This window comes from Solanum pennellii, chromosome 5, assembly GCF_001406875.1.
Source record: "Solanum pennellii chromosome 5, SPENNV200".
NCBI classification, from domain to species: domain Eukaryota; kingdom Viridiplantae; phylum Streptophyta; class Magnoliopsida; order Solanales; family Solanaceae; genus Solanum; species Solanum pennellii.
Window position 1 is genome coordinate 5,983,120 of NC_028641.1, and position 16,290 is coordinate 5,999,409.

At 29.8% G+C, this 16,290-nt stretch overlaps 1 protein-coding gene and 2 long non-coding RNA genes across 3 annotated transcripts; 2 read left to right on the forward strand and 1 right to left on the reverse strand.

Annotated features, from left to right (window-relative positions):
* Positions 1-1,750: 1,750 nt before the first annotated feature.
* On the forward strand, positions 1,751-2,242 carry LOC107020156. Its single transcript, XR_001456804.2, has 2 exons — positions 1,751-1,842; positions 1,987-2,242. It is a non-coding gene; the product is annotated as an uncharacterized LOC107020156 (long non-coding RNA).
* Positions 2,243-6,379: 4,137 nt separating this feature from the next.
* On the forward strand, positions 6,380-6,863 carry LOC107020165. Its single transcript, XR_001456806.2, has 2 exons — positions 6,380-6,464; positions 6,608-6,863. It is a non-coding gene; the product is annotated as an uncharacterized LOC107020165 (long non-coding RNA).
* Positions 6,864-12,178: 5,315 nt separating this feature from the next.
* Positions 12,179-15,626, reverse strand: LOC107019980 (putative methylesterase 11, chloroplastic). The gene is made up of 5 exons (XM_015220327.2): positions 15,143-15,626; positions 13,258-13,497; positions 13,043-13,186; positions 12,686-12,817; positions 12,179-12,584 (listed from the first exon to the last, which is right to left on the reverse strand). Exons 1-5 carry the CDS (start codon positions 15,593-15,595, stop codon positions 12,288-12,290), a joined length of 1,266 nt encoding a protein of 421 aa, XP_015075813.1. The 5' UTR covers positions 15,596-15,626; the 3' UTR covers positions 12,179-12,287.
* Positions 15,627-16,290: the final 664 nt, after the last annotated feature.

Below are 16,290 nucleotides of genomic sequence, written 5' to 3' on the forward strand. Positions count from 1 at the left end.
ATTGGTTTACTTTTTGTTGAAACACTTAGGACCCGTTTGGTAGGCGGTATTAGGTAAAATAATACATGGATTAAAATTTAATCCAACTAATACATTGTTTGGTTACTTCATTTAATTTAATCCATGGATTGCTTATCCATCATATGTGGTATTATCTTATCTCTTGGAAATGGAGGGATAACTAATCCAAGGTTTGTTAAACCTTGGATAAGATCCCTAAATGACTAAACTAACCCTTTATTCTTTTTTAAAAAAATTTCTTTTGTAGTTTAATTTCCTTTTTATTTACATTAAAGTGGTTATAAATGTTCTTTTTTAATTCTACAAATTCGTTTGGTGTAATTTAATGATTTTACTAATATTTTTTTCTCCATTTTTTCTTGATTTTTTTTATATTCATGATAATTTGTCAATTACCCACTTGAACTATTTGTTTTAAAAATAAAAATAAAAATAAGCTTACCGTATTAACAATTTAAGTAGTCTTAAATCTATGCTAAGTTTAAGATATATACTTGACCCACAAAAAATTAGAAATACATTGTGCCATCACTGATCTTCTTAGTGGTACATCATACCTTAAAATTAATAACAATTATATATATATTTGATTTAACTAATTAAATAGAATAAATTCTTTAAAAAAATTATCCGGTCCGGTGGTTATCTACCTTGACCCAATTATATGAAATAAACACTCATAATAACACAAGGGTATAATAGGAAAGAATTTTTTGTATAATTATAAATTAAACACAAAATTAAGTGGAAAGTAGTGAATCAGACGCTTGACAAAAAATAATCTCTGCACTATTAATCCCTGCACTATCAATGTTTGTACCAAACGACCCCTTAAAGATGCTCCAATTTTTAAATACATGAAAAAAAGATTTGTTTTTGGGTTATTTTGTTTTTTATCTTCTGAAGTCTAAAGCTTGGATCTTTTAGTATTTTTCACACTTTTTATCTTGTTTAAAGATTAAGAGGAAATGTATGACATGTTGAGGTATACTTGGATTTTTTTATTAAAAAAATAGTTAATGGTGAAAGATAAGTAAGTAAGTGTATTTTTAGCAGTTTATTGGAAGCTGTGAAATCTAAAAATACAAGTTCTCTAGTATATTGGTTTTCTCTTTTAGTATTATCAAGAAAAGGACACTTCAAGACATTCTCATGAGCAGGTTGAAGTTCTAGAGAGGCTTTTCGATGGGTAAGAAAAATGGGTAAAATATTTATTGGTCAGATTTTTAGATGGGTTGGGCATGAATTTAAAAGGGATATGGGTTATTTAAAAGAATTCGGATTAATTTAAGTCAATATGGATATTTTCGTCAATAGAGGGGCATAAATAATGAATTTAGTAACGGTAGAGGCAAAAATAACTTCATTTTAACGGCGAGGGCATAATTAACTAATCAACCAAAGCTAAGAGGTATTTTTGACCCTTTTTCCTTGTTTGTAATTGAATAATACTATATTTTTATATATTAGGATCGTTTGTAATTGAATAATAAAATACTTTTATATATTATATTGAGAAACATAACATTGAATTTACAAATCTATTTTTGAAAAATACAAATTAAACCATTACACTCATTATTATCTAAGAAGTAAAAAGTCAACTTTTTGGAGAAAGAGATTAGAGTGCCATGAAAAAAAAATTGACTTTTGAAAACTTAAATAAGAATTTATTTTTTAAAATTTATATATATAGAAAAACTCTCCCATGGTTTTGCCATTGCTTGAGTTTAATAGTTCAAACTATTTTGGCACTCAGAAGGAAAATGTCTCTCATCTCACAAACTCTTTTCATTTTTCTATTTCTCATTATTGAATCAGGTAATTTACATTTTTATTTATTTTATTCATTTTAATTTGTTTGATCTATTTTGCTCTATACACAATTTTAAATGTGAAAAGAGTTTTTAAATTTTATGATCTAAAATTAAAAATCTATCAATATTTCTTTGTATATGTATATAGGTTCATTGGTGGTAGCAAGCAAAAATGCAACACCTTGCTTGACATATTTGGGCCCATGTGGTGGAAGTTGTGACAAAAAATGTTGTAATGACAAATGTATTAATAGTTTCCGGGGTAAAAATCCGTATTCTATTTGTCAGTTTATACCTAGAAATCCAGGTCGATTATGTAGTTGTTACCATGATTGTTAATTAATTAGAGTTTCAAGATTAATGAAATGGGATTAATCATATATGATTATGTCATTTATGTTTAATTGTTGGTTGTGGTTTTTGATGTTATGACTTAAATATGTTATCGAGTTTTGAGAAAATGTTCATTTATATTATTTGTTAAAAGTTTGATCCGTTTATGTCATTTCTGTTTGAGGAAAATATTTTTTTTACACTAAATATTATAATAATTGAATAAATGGCATAATTCCTACTATTATTTTATTTGAGTTCTAGATGGAACTTTAAAAGTTTGGAGACAATTTTGGATGGATAGTATATTAGATTATTTTATTTTATCAAATTTGAATAGCATTTTTGTTTCTTTTGGATCAATTTTTTGTGGCTTATTGTCATGATATTTTGCCAAGTAATTGATAGCCAATAATGGCATGATGATAATCTATTAAATGAGAAATATTAAATAGAATTGGATTTGTAAAAATATACATAGTAAGGATGCAATGCATGGCTGGTCAGTTTTTTCGTGAGAGCTATCGATAGTGTAGCTTTATTTGTTTAAAATCAAATTTTTCTTTCATGACTTTTAGAGATGATATAAATTTTGATGTAGTGAGTTAAGGAATTAAATATTGATATATTATATTATAAAAAAACTATTATGGTTGTATTATTTAGAAAAATTATGACTTATTCTTATATTTGAAATTTATAAAATATGAGATTTGACCTATTGGTTGGAATCAAGATTTGACAACTTTATTATGGATTTGAGTGAGTTTTGGGTCTAAGATAGACATATAGGTGTTGTTAGTTTAAAAAATATTATTGAGATTACTTATTTGAATAGATTGTTTTGAGTTGGAGGTTCAACGAAAAGGGAAGGCTCAAGTCCCAAATTGATTGTTCTACTAGTTGAGGCAAGTGGATTTCTAAACTTTTGTTAAGTGTATGGAATGTGTGTATTTCCTTGTGGTATATGTTCGGGAGTAATGGGACTTGGTTATGAGTTGACTTGTCCACATTGATTAATTCAAATGATGAAAAACAAAGGGTAATAAAAGACAATGTGATTAATTGCTTGTGTGTGATGTGTTGATAATGAAGAATGGTTTGAAAGGCTTGTTGAATTATTGTTGATGTTGTTATGAATTGTGCAATGTTATGAAAATGGTCATCTCTACGTTATTTCTGTGAATATATCATTTGCATTGTCTGAGACATGGTTTTGACAAGTGTTATGTGCATAGAGAAAGAATGAGAAATAAGGATGTATCATTTCGAGGGACGTATCGCGCGCCGCGATTGATAATATATTTCGAGGAACGTATCGCACGCCGCGATGGTTACTATTATCGAGGGTCGTATCGCTCGCCGCTATGGAGGCATGGAAAGATATGTCCCCTATGGGTCCCGGACTAAGATACAGCGGGTGTGTATCACTAGGTCAGACAGGCATCATTATACTTTACATTGCATTCCATTGCATTGCACATACTCATCATTAGTGAAATTAATATTTTGTTTTGCTGATCTTATGAATGCCTACGGAACTTGTGATTGATGAATACTAAGCTTTTGTTGAGGATATACAATTTATTGAAGTGTTGTTGTGCATATGTAATTTGTCAAAGTGTTGTTGTGGAGGATATGTAATTTGTCAAAGTGTTGTTGTGGAAGATATGTAATTTATCTAAGTGTTGTTGTTGAGCTATGTGCTATGTAAAATGTGAGCTGTTAGGTGGGCTAATTTTTATGCAGGTTGTAGTTGTGGAGGTTCAGTTGGGGTGGTAGGAGTACCCGTATTTCATCCCCTTAGCTTGTGTTTAGAGATTTACTTGCTGAATATCGTGTGGTCTGGTACTCACCCCTTGCTTCTACAAAAAAAAATTTGTAGATTACGAGCCTGGATTTTGGGATATATTTTCTTCTTTTCCGAGGTTTCTTGGAGATTTGTGAGGTAGTTGTTTTCCATCTCAGCAGACATTCTTACTTTTGTTTATGATTTTGTTCTACTCTAGAAACAATGTTATATGAGACTTATACTTTTTTTAAATCAATTGTAATACTTTAGAGGCTTGTACACGTGACAACCAGGTTTTGGGGGTATATTTAAGTTGATAGTAAATTTTTCGCATTTTATTGTAATAGTTAAGTCTTATGCTGACATGTCTTGGTAAAATAATATGAGTGTCATTACGTCCATTTTTTTATCGTGACAAGAAAAGATTCATATGCCATTGTTTGTCAACGGAAATGGCATATAGATGAGTCAAATTTTTGATGGACGCTATAGATGAGTCTTTTCTCAAATGAAAATGGACTATTTGAGTCTCTCTTTTAAAAAATAATATAATTAATGATGTGACCAAATCATATTTGACCAAGTGTGTAAAGTGGTTTTGTGTAATCAAAATTGTTTTCAATTAACAAATAATGACATGGATGAATCTTTTCTCAAACGAAAAATGAATAGATGAGTCAAACTTTTTAAGGATGGTATAGATGAACATTTTCTCAAAGTTAGTCCATCCGATCACATATTTGAGCATTTTCTCTTGTTTCAAATTAATACGACAATGTAGAAGATTTAGAAGGAAATGTGAACAGTTGAGGGAGGTGGTTTCAAAATGTTTTTTTTATTGTTGTTGTTTGAGCCTGAAATCTTAAATTAAGAATAAAGAAATTTCAATCATCATATTATACTACATATTGAATTTTCCTCTTTTAATTAAGAGAAAATAGTCAAATGCACCCTTAAGTTATGACCGGTTTCTCAACGACATACTTATTCTTCGCGGGAGTCCTATCACCCCTCCTAAACTGTTTAAAATTAATTTTTTTTACCCTCTAAAATGTCGCAACCACATTTATATTGGCATGTGATATGCATACGTTTGACAGCTGGAAATTTTATTTTAAACTTTTTTTTTCTCTTTTTAATTTATTATCCTAAAAACTATGCTGCAGGTCAAAGGGTTGAAATTGTAGATTTGTATCTTGGATCTTCATATATTGGAACTTTTTAATTAAAATGTTAATTACTAATTTCTAAGAGCTGAAAATATTGAGATAATTGAGTTTATATATAGCAACAATTTTTGGAGATGAAGAATGTCGGAACTCCATAAAAATCGAAAGCATTCCTATGAATTTTGTGAATCTATATTCTTAAATTAGGAGAAACTGAGTTCATCGATGATTCGAAGAATATCATATGGCTGAAAATCGAAGCTTAAGGTTGAGACTTTGAAGCGCAACTTGAAAACACCATTAAAGTGAGCTCATAAGCTTGAGTTCTAGTTTTAAATAGTTTAGGGTGGTGATAGAACTTTCGCGAAAAATAAGTGTATAGTTGAGAACTCGATCAAATTAAGGTGTATTTGATCATTTTCTCTTTAGTTAATAAAGGTCAAGTTTGTTTAAATATTTTGGACATGTAATTTGAGTCTTTTTAAGCTCATATTTATTTTTTAAGTGCACACAAAGTTTTTTCTACCTCATGAAAATAAAGAGATTATTAGTAGTTTATTGGAAGCTCTGAAATCTAAAAATACAAGTTCTCTAATGTTGTTTTAGTTTGGTATATTGGTTTTGACTTTTAGTATTATCAAGAAAAGGACACTTCAAGACATTCTCATGAGCAGGTTGAAGTTCTTGAGAGGCTTTTCGATGGGTAAGAAAAATGGGTAAAATATTTATTGGTCAGGTTTTTAGACGGGTCGGGCATGGATTTAAAAGGGATATGGCTTATTTAAAAGAATTCAGGTTAATTTGAGTCAATATGGATATTTCCCCAACAGAGGGGCATAAATAATGAAATTAGTAACGGCGGGGGCAAAAATAACTTCATTTTAACGGCGAGGACATAATTAACTAATAAACCAAAGCTAAAAGGTATTTTTGACCCTTTTCCCTCGTTCGTAATTGAATAATACTATATTTTTATATAATAGGATCGTTTGTAATTGAATAATAAAATACTTTTATATATTATATTGAGAAACATAACATTGAATTTACAAATCTATTTTTGAAAAATACAAATTAAACCATTACACTCATTATTATCTAAGAAGTAAAAAGTCAACTTTTTGGAGAAAGAGATTAGAGTGCCATGAAAAAAAATGACTTTTGAAAACTTAAATAAGAATTTATTTTTTAAAATTTATATATATAGAAAAACTCTCCCATGGTTTTGCCATTGCTTGAGTTTAATAGTTCAAACTATTTTGGCACTCAGAAGGAAAATGTCGCTCATCTCACAAACTCTTTTCATTTTTCTATTTCTCATTATTGGATCGGGTAATTTACATTTTTATTTATTTTATTCATTTTAATTTGTTTGATCTATTTTGCTCTATACACAATTTTAAATGTGAAAAGAGTTTTTAAATTTTATGATCTAAAATTAAAAATGTATCAAAATTTCTTGTATATGTATATAGGTTCATTGGTGGTAGCAAGCAAAAATGCAACACCTTGCTTGACATATTTGGGCCCATGTGGTGGAAGTTGTGACAAAAAATGTTGTAATGACAAATGTATTAATAGTTTCCAGGGTAAAAATCCGTATTCTATTTGTCAGTTTATACCTGGAAATCCAGGCCGTTTATGTAATTGTTATCATGATTGTTAATTAATTAGAGTTTCAGGATTAATGAAATGGGATTAATCATATATGATTATGTCATTTATGTTTAATTGTTGGTTGTGGTTTTTGATGTTATGACTTAAATATGTTATCGAGTTTTGAGAAAATGTTCATTTATATTATTTGTTAAAAGTTTGATCCGTTTATGTCATTTCTGTTTGAGGAAAATATTTTTTTTACACTAAATATTATAATAATTGAATAAATGGCATAATTCCTACTATTATTTTATTTGAGTTCTAGATGGAACTTTAAAAGTTTGGAGACAATTTTGGATGGATAGTATATTAGATTATTTCATTTTTCCAGATTTGAATAGTATTTTTGTTTCTTTTGGATTAATTTTTTGTGGCTTATTGTCATCATGATATTTGGCCAAGTAATTGATAGCCAATAATGGCATGATGATAATCTATTAATTGAGAAGTATTAAATAGAATTGGATTTGTAAAAATATACATAGTAAGGATGCAATGCATGGCTGGGCAGTTTTGTGAGAGCTATCAATATTGTAGCTTTATTTGTTTAAAATCAGATTTTTTTTTCATGACTTTTAGAGATGATACAAATTTTGATGTAGTGAGTCAAGGAATTAAATATTTGTATATTATATTATATGAAAACTATTATTGTTGTATTATTTAGAAAAATTATGACTTAATCCTACACTTGAAATTTAGAAAATATGAGATTTGACCTATTAGTTGGAATCAAGATTTGAGAACTTTATTATGCATTCGAGTGAGTTTTGGGTCTAAGATAGACGTATAGGTGTAGTTAGTTTCAAAAATCTTATTGTGATTACTTATTTGAATAGATTGTTTTGAGTTGGAGGTTCAACGAAAAGGGAAGGCTCAAGTCCCGAAGTGATTGTGCTACTATTTGAGGCAAGTGGATTTCTAAGCTTTTGTTAAGTGTATGGAATGTGTGTATTTCCTTGTGGTATATGTTCGGGTGTAATGGGACTTGGTTATGGATTGACTTGTCCACATTGATTAATTCAAATGATGAAAAACAAAGGGTAATAAAAGACAATGTGATTAATTGCTTGTGTGTGATGTGTTGATAATTGAAGAATGGTTTGAAAGGCTTGTTGAATTATTGTTGATGTTGTTATGAATTGTGCAATGTTATGAAAATGGTCATCTCTGCGTTATTTCTGTGAATATATCATTTGCATTGTCTGAGACATGGTTGTGACAAGTGTTATGTGCATAGAGAAAGAATGAGAAATTAAAAAGGATGTATCATTTCGAGGGACGTATCGCGCGCCGCGATGGATAATATATTTCGAGGAATGTATCGCACGCCGCGATGGTTACTATTATCGAGGGTCATATCGCTCGCCGCTATGGAGGCATGGACAGATATGTCCCCTATGGGTCCCGGACTAAGATACAGTGGGTGTGTATCACTAGGTCAGACATGCATCATTATACTTTACATTGCATTCACATACTCATCATTAGTGAACTTAATATTGTGTTTTGTTGATCTTATGAATGTCTTTCTATGGAACTTGTAATACTAAGCTTGTTGTTGAGGATATGCAATTTATTGAAGTGTTGTTGAGGATATGCAATTTATTGAAGTGTTGTTGAGGATATGTAATTTGTCAAAGTGTTGTTGTGGAGGATATGTAATTTGTCAAAGTGTTGTTGTGGATGATATGTAATTTGTCTAAGTGTTGTTGTTGAGCTATGTGCTATGTAAACTGTGAGTTGTTAGGTTGGACTAATTTTTATGCAGGCTGTAGGTGTGGAAGTTCGGTTGGGGTGGTAGGAGTAGCCTTATTTCATCCCCTTAACTTGTGTTTAGAGATTTACTTGCTGAGTACTGTGTGGTTTGGTACTCACCCCTTGCTTCAACAATTTTTTTTTGTAGATTACGAGCCTCGATTTTGGTGATATATTTTCTTCTATTCCGAGGTTTCTTGGAGATTTGTGAGGTAGTTGTTTTCCAACTCAGCAGACCTTCTTACTCCTGTTTATAATTTTGTTCTACTCTAGAAACAATGTCATATGAGACTTATATTTTTAATTCAATTGTAATACTTTAGAGGCTTGTACACGTGACAACTAGGTTTTGGGGGTATAATTTAAATTGACGGTAAATTTTTCGCATTTTATTGTAATAGTTAAGTCTTAGAATGGCCTGTCTTGGTAGGATAATACGAGTGTCATTACGTCCATTTTTGGTCGTGACAAGAAAAGATTCATATGCCATTGTTTGTCAATGAAAATGACATATATATGAGTCAAATTATTTATGGAGGCTATAGATGAGTCTTTTCTTAAATGAAAATGGAATATTTGAGTCTTTTTCTTTTAAAAAATAATATAATTAATGATGTGACCAAATCATATTTGACCAAGTTTGAAAAGTGGTTTTGTGAAATCAAAATTGTTTTCAATTAACAAATAATGACATGGATGAACCTTTTCTCAAATGGAAAATGAATAGATGAGTCAAACTTTTAAATGATGGTATAGATGAATATTTTTTCAAATCTAGTCCATCCGATCACATATTTGAGCATTTCCTCTTGTTTCAAATTAATACGACAATGTATAAGATTTAGAAGGAAATGTGAACAGTTGAGGGAGGTGGTTTCAACATGTTTTTTTTTTTTTTTGTTGTTTGAGCCTGAAATCTTAAATTAAGAATAAAGAAATTTCAATCATCATACTATACTACATATGGAATTTTTCTCTTTTAATTAATAGAAAATGGTCAAATGCACCCTTAAGTTATGACCGGTTTCTCAACTACACACTTGTTCTTCGCGGGAGTCCTATCACCCCTTCTAAACTGTTTAAAATTAATTTTTTTTACCCTCTAAAATGTCGCAACCACATTTATATTGGCATGTGATATGCATACGTTTGACAGCTGGAAATTTTATTTTAAACTTTTTTTTTCTCTTTTTAATTTATTATCCTAAAAACTATGCTGAAGGTCAAAGGGTTGAAATTGTAGCTTTGTATCTTGGATCTTCATATATTGGAACTTTTTAATTAAAATGTTGATTGCTAATTGCTTGGAGTTGAAAATATTGAGATAATTGAGTTTATATATAGCAACGATTTTTGGATACGAAGAATGTCGGAACTCCATAAAATCGAGAGCATTCATATGAATTTTGTGAATCTATATTAGGAGAAACTGAGTTCGTCGATGGTTCGAAGAATATCATATGGCTGAAAATCGAAGCTTAAGGTTGAGACTTTGAAGCGCAACTTGAAACCACCATTAAAGTAAGCTCATAAGCTTGAGTTCTAGTTTTAAACACTTTAGGGTGGTGATAGGACTCCCGCGAAAAATAAGTGTATAGTTGAGAAATCGATCAAATTAGGAGGGTATTTGACCATTTTCTCTTTAGTTAATAAAGGTCAAGTTTGTTTAAATATTTTGGACATGTACTTTGAGTCTTTTTAAGCTCATATTTATTTTTAAAGTGCACACGAATTTTATTTCTATCTCATAAAAATAAAGAGATTATTTCGAATATACCTTCGACTCGTATAAACCATCTCAAACTAAATATAAAACACAACCAAAGGAAAAAAAAAAGAGAAGGTCCATGCCTAATTAAGTACTAAATTTTTTTGTTAAATTCAATGTTTATATTAAATTATATTAATTTACAAATGTAATCTTTATTATTCGAATTGAGTAATTATTGTTTTTTCCACCACCTTTATTAAGGATATATTATTTTCTCAATTTTGGATCTATGATTGATATTTTCCTTTAATTAATAAAATCACAATTAAAACAAATCATTAATGGAGTCTAACAAATTCTGAATTATAAAGCAAAGTGATGTATTTTCATAAAGGAATAATGCCCAAGTACCCCCTCAACCTATGCCCGAAATCTCAGAGACACACTTATACTATACTAAGGTCCTATTATCCCCCTGAACTTATTTTATCAATAATTTTTTACCCCTTTTTAGACTACGTGGCACTATCTTGTGGGCCCAACGATGGTTGACTTTTTTTTCAAACTAGTGCCACGTAGGCTAAAAAGGGATAGAAAATTACTTATAAAATAAGGTTAGGGGGTAATAGGATCTTAGTATAGTATAAGTGTGTCTCTGAAATTTCGGGCATAGGTTGAGGGGGTACTTGTGCATTTTCCCTTTCACAAACATCAAAAGCATTTTTACATATTTATACTCAAAAGTTAAAAAGAAGATGGCAATTATCACATCAACTTTTTGCATTTTTCTATTTCCATTTTCCAAACAGGTGATGATTTACTTTTTAAAAATTGTATTCCTAGCTTTTATTCTTTGTTTCTAAGATTTATATATTCCAATTGTAGCAATGATTAAGTCATTTATTATATACCAATAAAATAATTCTATCTCTCTTTCCTTTGTAAAGCTATTTTAACTTCGAAAAATTTAGTCCTATTAGCACTTACCTCATTGTACTTATACAATTATGAGTTTAGATATATTATTTGGTGAAAGTGTTTTTGAGTTTGCATATAATAATCAATAGAAACTCTATAATAAAAAATATGGTGTTCAGATAAATCACTGAGAATCGATCCTTAATTGAAAAGTTTGAAATATTTCATTTGCTGAATCAACTCACTATTACCTTCATTGTATATATAAAAATTATTTCATACTGTCAGCGCGCAGAGCAGAGAAAGATCTAAGACCTCATTCATCTTTTGTGATGAAGCATGTTGTACTAGGGCATGATTTAATGATTATAATGGACTTAATCCTTTGCCTAATTGTGATCAAATTTCTTCTCTTGCTATTAGACTTTGTTCTTGTTACCATGATTGTCATGAATAATATTAGAACATTGTTCATATTAATAATGTAAATAAGATGGTATCCTTTAGTTTCTTCCAAAAATTATCTTCCTCTCTTTTTTTTTAATTTTTTTCTTTTAAAAAAATTAATCGTCTTGTATTCAAAATTCACTTATCTAATTAATTCAAAAATCACATTGCTCATAGCGAATAAAATGTTTTATATAGTTATATAAAAACAACTTTTACTTTTCATTCTTGATAAGTAGTGACAGAGTCAAAAATTTTACTATGAGAGTTCAAAATATAAAGAAGTAAACACACGAAGAACTCAGAATTTGTTTTGTTAATTTTCTATTATTATTATTTATTTATTTTATATCCTTATCTCAACCCTAATTTTCTCAACTAATTTTTAAATTTAATCCTAATCCCACTACACTATGTTCCTTTAAATTAGCATACTAATCATGTATAAACAGTATAATTTTACGTTGAAAGGATTCAGATGAACCCCTTGGCCCTATCTGGCTGAAGTCAAATTACAAAATAAAAAATAACAATACAAACAAAGTGAATTATATGAAGTTTTCAAAAAGATTTCATGTTATATATGTGTGTAATGATCATGTATTTGGTATGTACATGTCTTGGGGGGGGAAATGTGATGTTGGCTAAAATTCATCTATTTTTTAGATGGTTTTGAGATTCATTTTTGGAGGAATATTTGAAATTTCTACCAAAATCTTGTGTAGAGCTTGAGGTTTCGATAAAAAAGGCGAATGATCGGAGCCTTTAATCTGGAAAACTTGTTCTGGTTGATTTGAATCTATCATAACTTCTTGAAGAGATGCAGGAATTGCAAAATCATCTTGTGTTTTGACATAAAATCTTGGAATTGAACCATAGTTTGTTGAAGAAAGTGAAAGTTTCTCTGTTAATGGTCCAAATGGAACTTGTCTCATTGATACTGATGCTAATTCAACATCCTGAAAATGTCAAAAGAAAATGTTGTTACACTCGTGTCAGATCCTCCACGACACGTACCTATTTACATTTTTAAAGAGTCTGAACAATACAGATCAAATACCTTAGTAGGAGTTTGATTGAATAACACTTCCTTGATCAATGACTTGTCATAATCTATTGATGTTGGAGGTTGATCCTTCCCATTTGCATAACGAAAAATTTGAGCGCGTTGACATAAATTGTTCAATCCAAGCTACAAGTTTAACAAATTCAATCTCCGTATAAGATTCTGTATAATCAGTAGCAGAGCCAGAAATTCAAACCAGGAGAGTCAAAAAGTAACTTTTCTTTTAGTTGACTATTTTTCATAGTATACTTTTTCGACAAAGGGGTTCAGTTAGACCCCCTTGAACCTCCTCTGCCTCCGCCTCTGCGTACAACGTATTAAATCATGCATAACTAAGTATAATCTCCGTACCTGTACAGAGAACATATCGAGTGTACTCTGTCCACTCTTTAACATTGCTGCAGCAACGAAAATTGCTGCAGACACTTTCGATGGATACAATTCCATTGCATAAGAGATACAAGCTCCCCCTATATCATGTCCGACTAATATAACCTGCATCGAGGGGAAAACAATCAATTTTTTTTTTTACATCGAATTCGCAAGTGAATTCATGATGTTAGTACCTTTTTATCATCGTGGAATTTCTCAAGGAAATCAATGAGGGGTTTTACATATTGTGAGAGAGTAGAAATGTTATTGGAATCAAAAAAATGTGCACCAGAACCAGTTAAGTCAATTGCATGAACATGATATCCAGATTCTTTGAGAAGTGTTGTAGTTTTGTACCAACACCAAGCACCAAATCCACCTCCATGTACTAGAACAAAATGTTTGTGATTCAAATCTTCAACATTTCTACTACCCTGAAACAAAAAAAAGATTTTGAAACATATACTACCATGAAATATTACTTTAACGTAACAGAGTTACCTGATTTCTGTTGTTGGTTCAGGAAGGAACTATTCATGTATTAAAATTTGCATACTATACCATGAGATATTACAACAACAACTAATCTGGTGTAATCTCAGGAGTGGACTGTGGGAGGATAGTGCACCCCTACGTACCTTGAAAAAGTAGAGATACTGTTTCTGATAGATATATGTTTGGTTGAACAAACAATGATTTCACAAGTGGAGTTTGGACAGGGTACAATGTGCATAGAACAACTTACCCCTATCTCATGTGAAGTACAAAGGTTATTTCTGATAGACCTTCGGATGAATTTTATATTTTTTATTTTTTTGAAAACCGAACTTAATTCTGAATATTTTGAGAGGAAGATATTTTATCCTATAGTATTATTCTTGTAGTTTCTGATTGTCATTTAGCATAATGCATGGCGCCTAATTTCACGTATGGTTACTGAATGTTATAAACACGTGGTAAACGTAACACTAAAGTCATAAAAAAAATTTAGCACAGAGATTGCTTTCGATAGATATATCCTCGGCTGAACAAACAATGATTCCATTAGTGGAGTTTGTGGAGGATAGAGTGTACAGAGACCTTATTCCTAACTCAAATAAGATAAAGAGATTGTGTCTGATAAATACTCGAAAAATATTTTCAAAACTGAACTACTTAGTTCTGAATGTTTTGAGGGTATAACATTTCATTTTACAGTTTTATTCATGTAGTTTTTGGTTGTCATTTAGCTTATTGAGGGGTAATTTCACGTATGGTTACCGAATATTATCACTAGCACGTGGTTCACATAACACTAAAGTCATAAAATAATTATTTTTGTCATGTTAAATTATATTTCCTCCGCTTCATTTTACATGTCATGCATTTCTATAAATAGTTGAACCACAATAGTTGTCATTTTATAAAATTTCATAAATTACTATATTTTGTCTATTATACCCTTGATAGATTAGTTAAAAAATCTTGAAAATGTATTCATCGTTTATTATAGTTTTGACTTAAGAAAACGTTAAATAAGGATAAAAAGGTAAAATTACATCATTCCTTAATGCAATTGCAATGTAAAAATATGACATATAAAATAGAACGGCGAGAGTATTACTCAAAGAATAGAAATTTTCGAAAATGTCAAATTTACAGCTAAAAAAAATACAAAAGACGAAAGATTTTTTTAAAAAAAATAATTCCTACAGTTGTATAAGTTTTGACTAGCCATATTTATCAACAAAAAGACAATTAAGAAAAATAATTGAAATCATAACAAAACAAAAAAAATTGATTACTCAGAAATCGATCATTTTCTGAGCAATTCACACATAGAATTAGTTACTTTAATGTCACAAAAATAATTTTTTTTTACATACCCAAAAGTTATAATTTGATGAAAAAATAGTTTATATTTTTTTTGTTACAGTGGATAAAGTTCAGTCAACATTCATGCAATTAACCAGTCAAACTCAACAATTACGAAGAAATTGAAGGGATTCATAAAGACTAATATTTTTACTGATATATAAATTGTGCAATTGAAATTTCTCGATTCTACAAAAAAAGTGATTTTCTGAGATAATAACTAACCTGACGAAGAAGTTCCATGTGATGAGGAAGTGAATCAGATTGTGATCTAGCACGTCGAGAACTTGAACTTCTTGGCATAATATTATTATGATTATATCTCTTTTGCTTCCTTGAAGAACAATTTAAAGGATCTCTAAGAGAAACGGAACGTTCAAATTGACTGAACGTTCCGTTTTGATGATGATGTTGCAGCAACAAAGCTGCTGCAACTCGAGCTTGTTCTCGAATATAATCATGATCAATATCATGATCAATAATTCTAGAAGAACTCGGATAGATTATTCTATCCGATTTTCTACTAGTTGATCTTGAGATACATGGAGGAGGAGGAGGAGGAATACGACGAATATTAGATGATGATCTTCTAGTACTAGGAATATTATTTTTGTTGAATTTTTTTCTAATTTTTGTAGTTTGATTTTTCTTAGAAAAACATGCTAATGAATTTCCCATTTTTAGTTAGCTTGTGAATGAGAAGAAAAAATTGTTCATATATGTTTTTGTTAGAACAAATGGAAAGTTGTTAAAGAAAGTGAAATTTCCAAGAATTTGAGGGGTCAATGAGAAAATTAATTTAAAATGGTCAATTATGTTTGGGGGTAGGTACAAATAGTCCCTTAAGTATGTATTTTGAACAATTTGATCCTTTAAGTTTGTCGATGTGAACACCTTTAATTTCCGTCAAATATTTAAAGAACTTTGTCTGTTAGATTTGACGGGAAATTTAACTCAAATTTCGCGATATAAATATGATGTTTACTAGTATTATTTTTTTTGTATATTTTTAGAGTCTGGTGTAATTTTAAAGATATAACTTTAGTCGATCTTTTATGTTGTAACTTCTAAAATTTGATCCGATCTTCCTAGTGATTTTGTTTAAAAAGAAATTCCCATAGTTCGTTTCGAGTTCAATAAATATTACGATGTAAAGATCAAAAAGTGTTCGCTTTTAGTAAATTTTAAGAACCACAAACTATTCAAACCATACTTAGGGGACTACTATAAACATGTCCCAAATATAAGGGACCATTTTTGTCATTTCTGAAATAAATAAAAACTTTGGTTTTTGGAAAATAGTGTGGAAGAGAAAAAAAAATAATATATATATATATATATATATATATATATATATATATATATATATATAT

Excerpts from the sequence above, each read along its gene's own strand:
- LOC107019980 (XM_015220327.2), bottom strand. The coding sequence starts at position 15,595 with ATGGGAAATTCATTAGCATGTTTTTCTAAGAAAAATCAAACTACAAAA. Across the intron at positions 13,187-13,257 it reads AATTCCACGATGATAAAAAG|GTTATATTAGTCGGACATGA; the intron begins GTACTAACATCA and ends CCCTCGATGCAG. Across the intron at positions 12,585-12,685 it reads TCAATCAAACTCCTACTAAG|GATGTTGAATTAGCATCAGT; the intron begins GTATTTGATCTG and ends TGACATTTTCAG.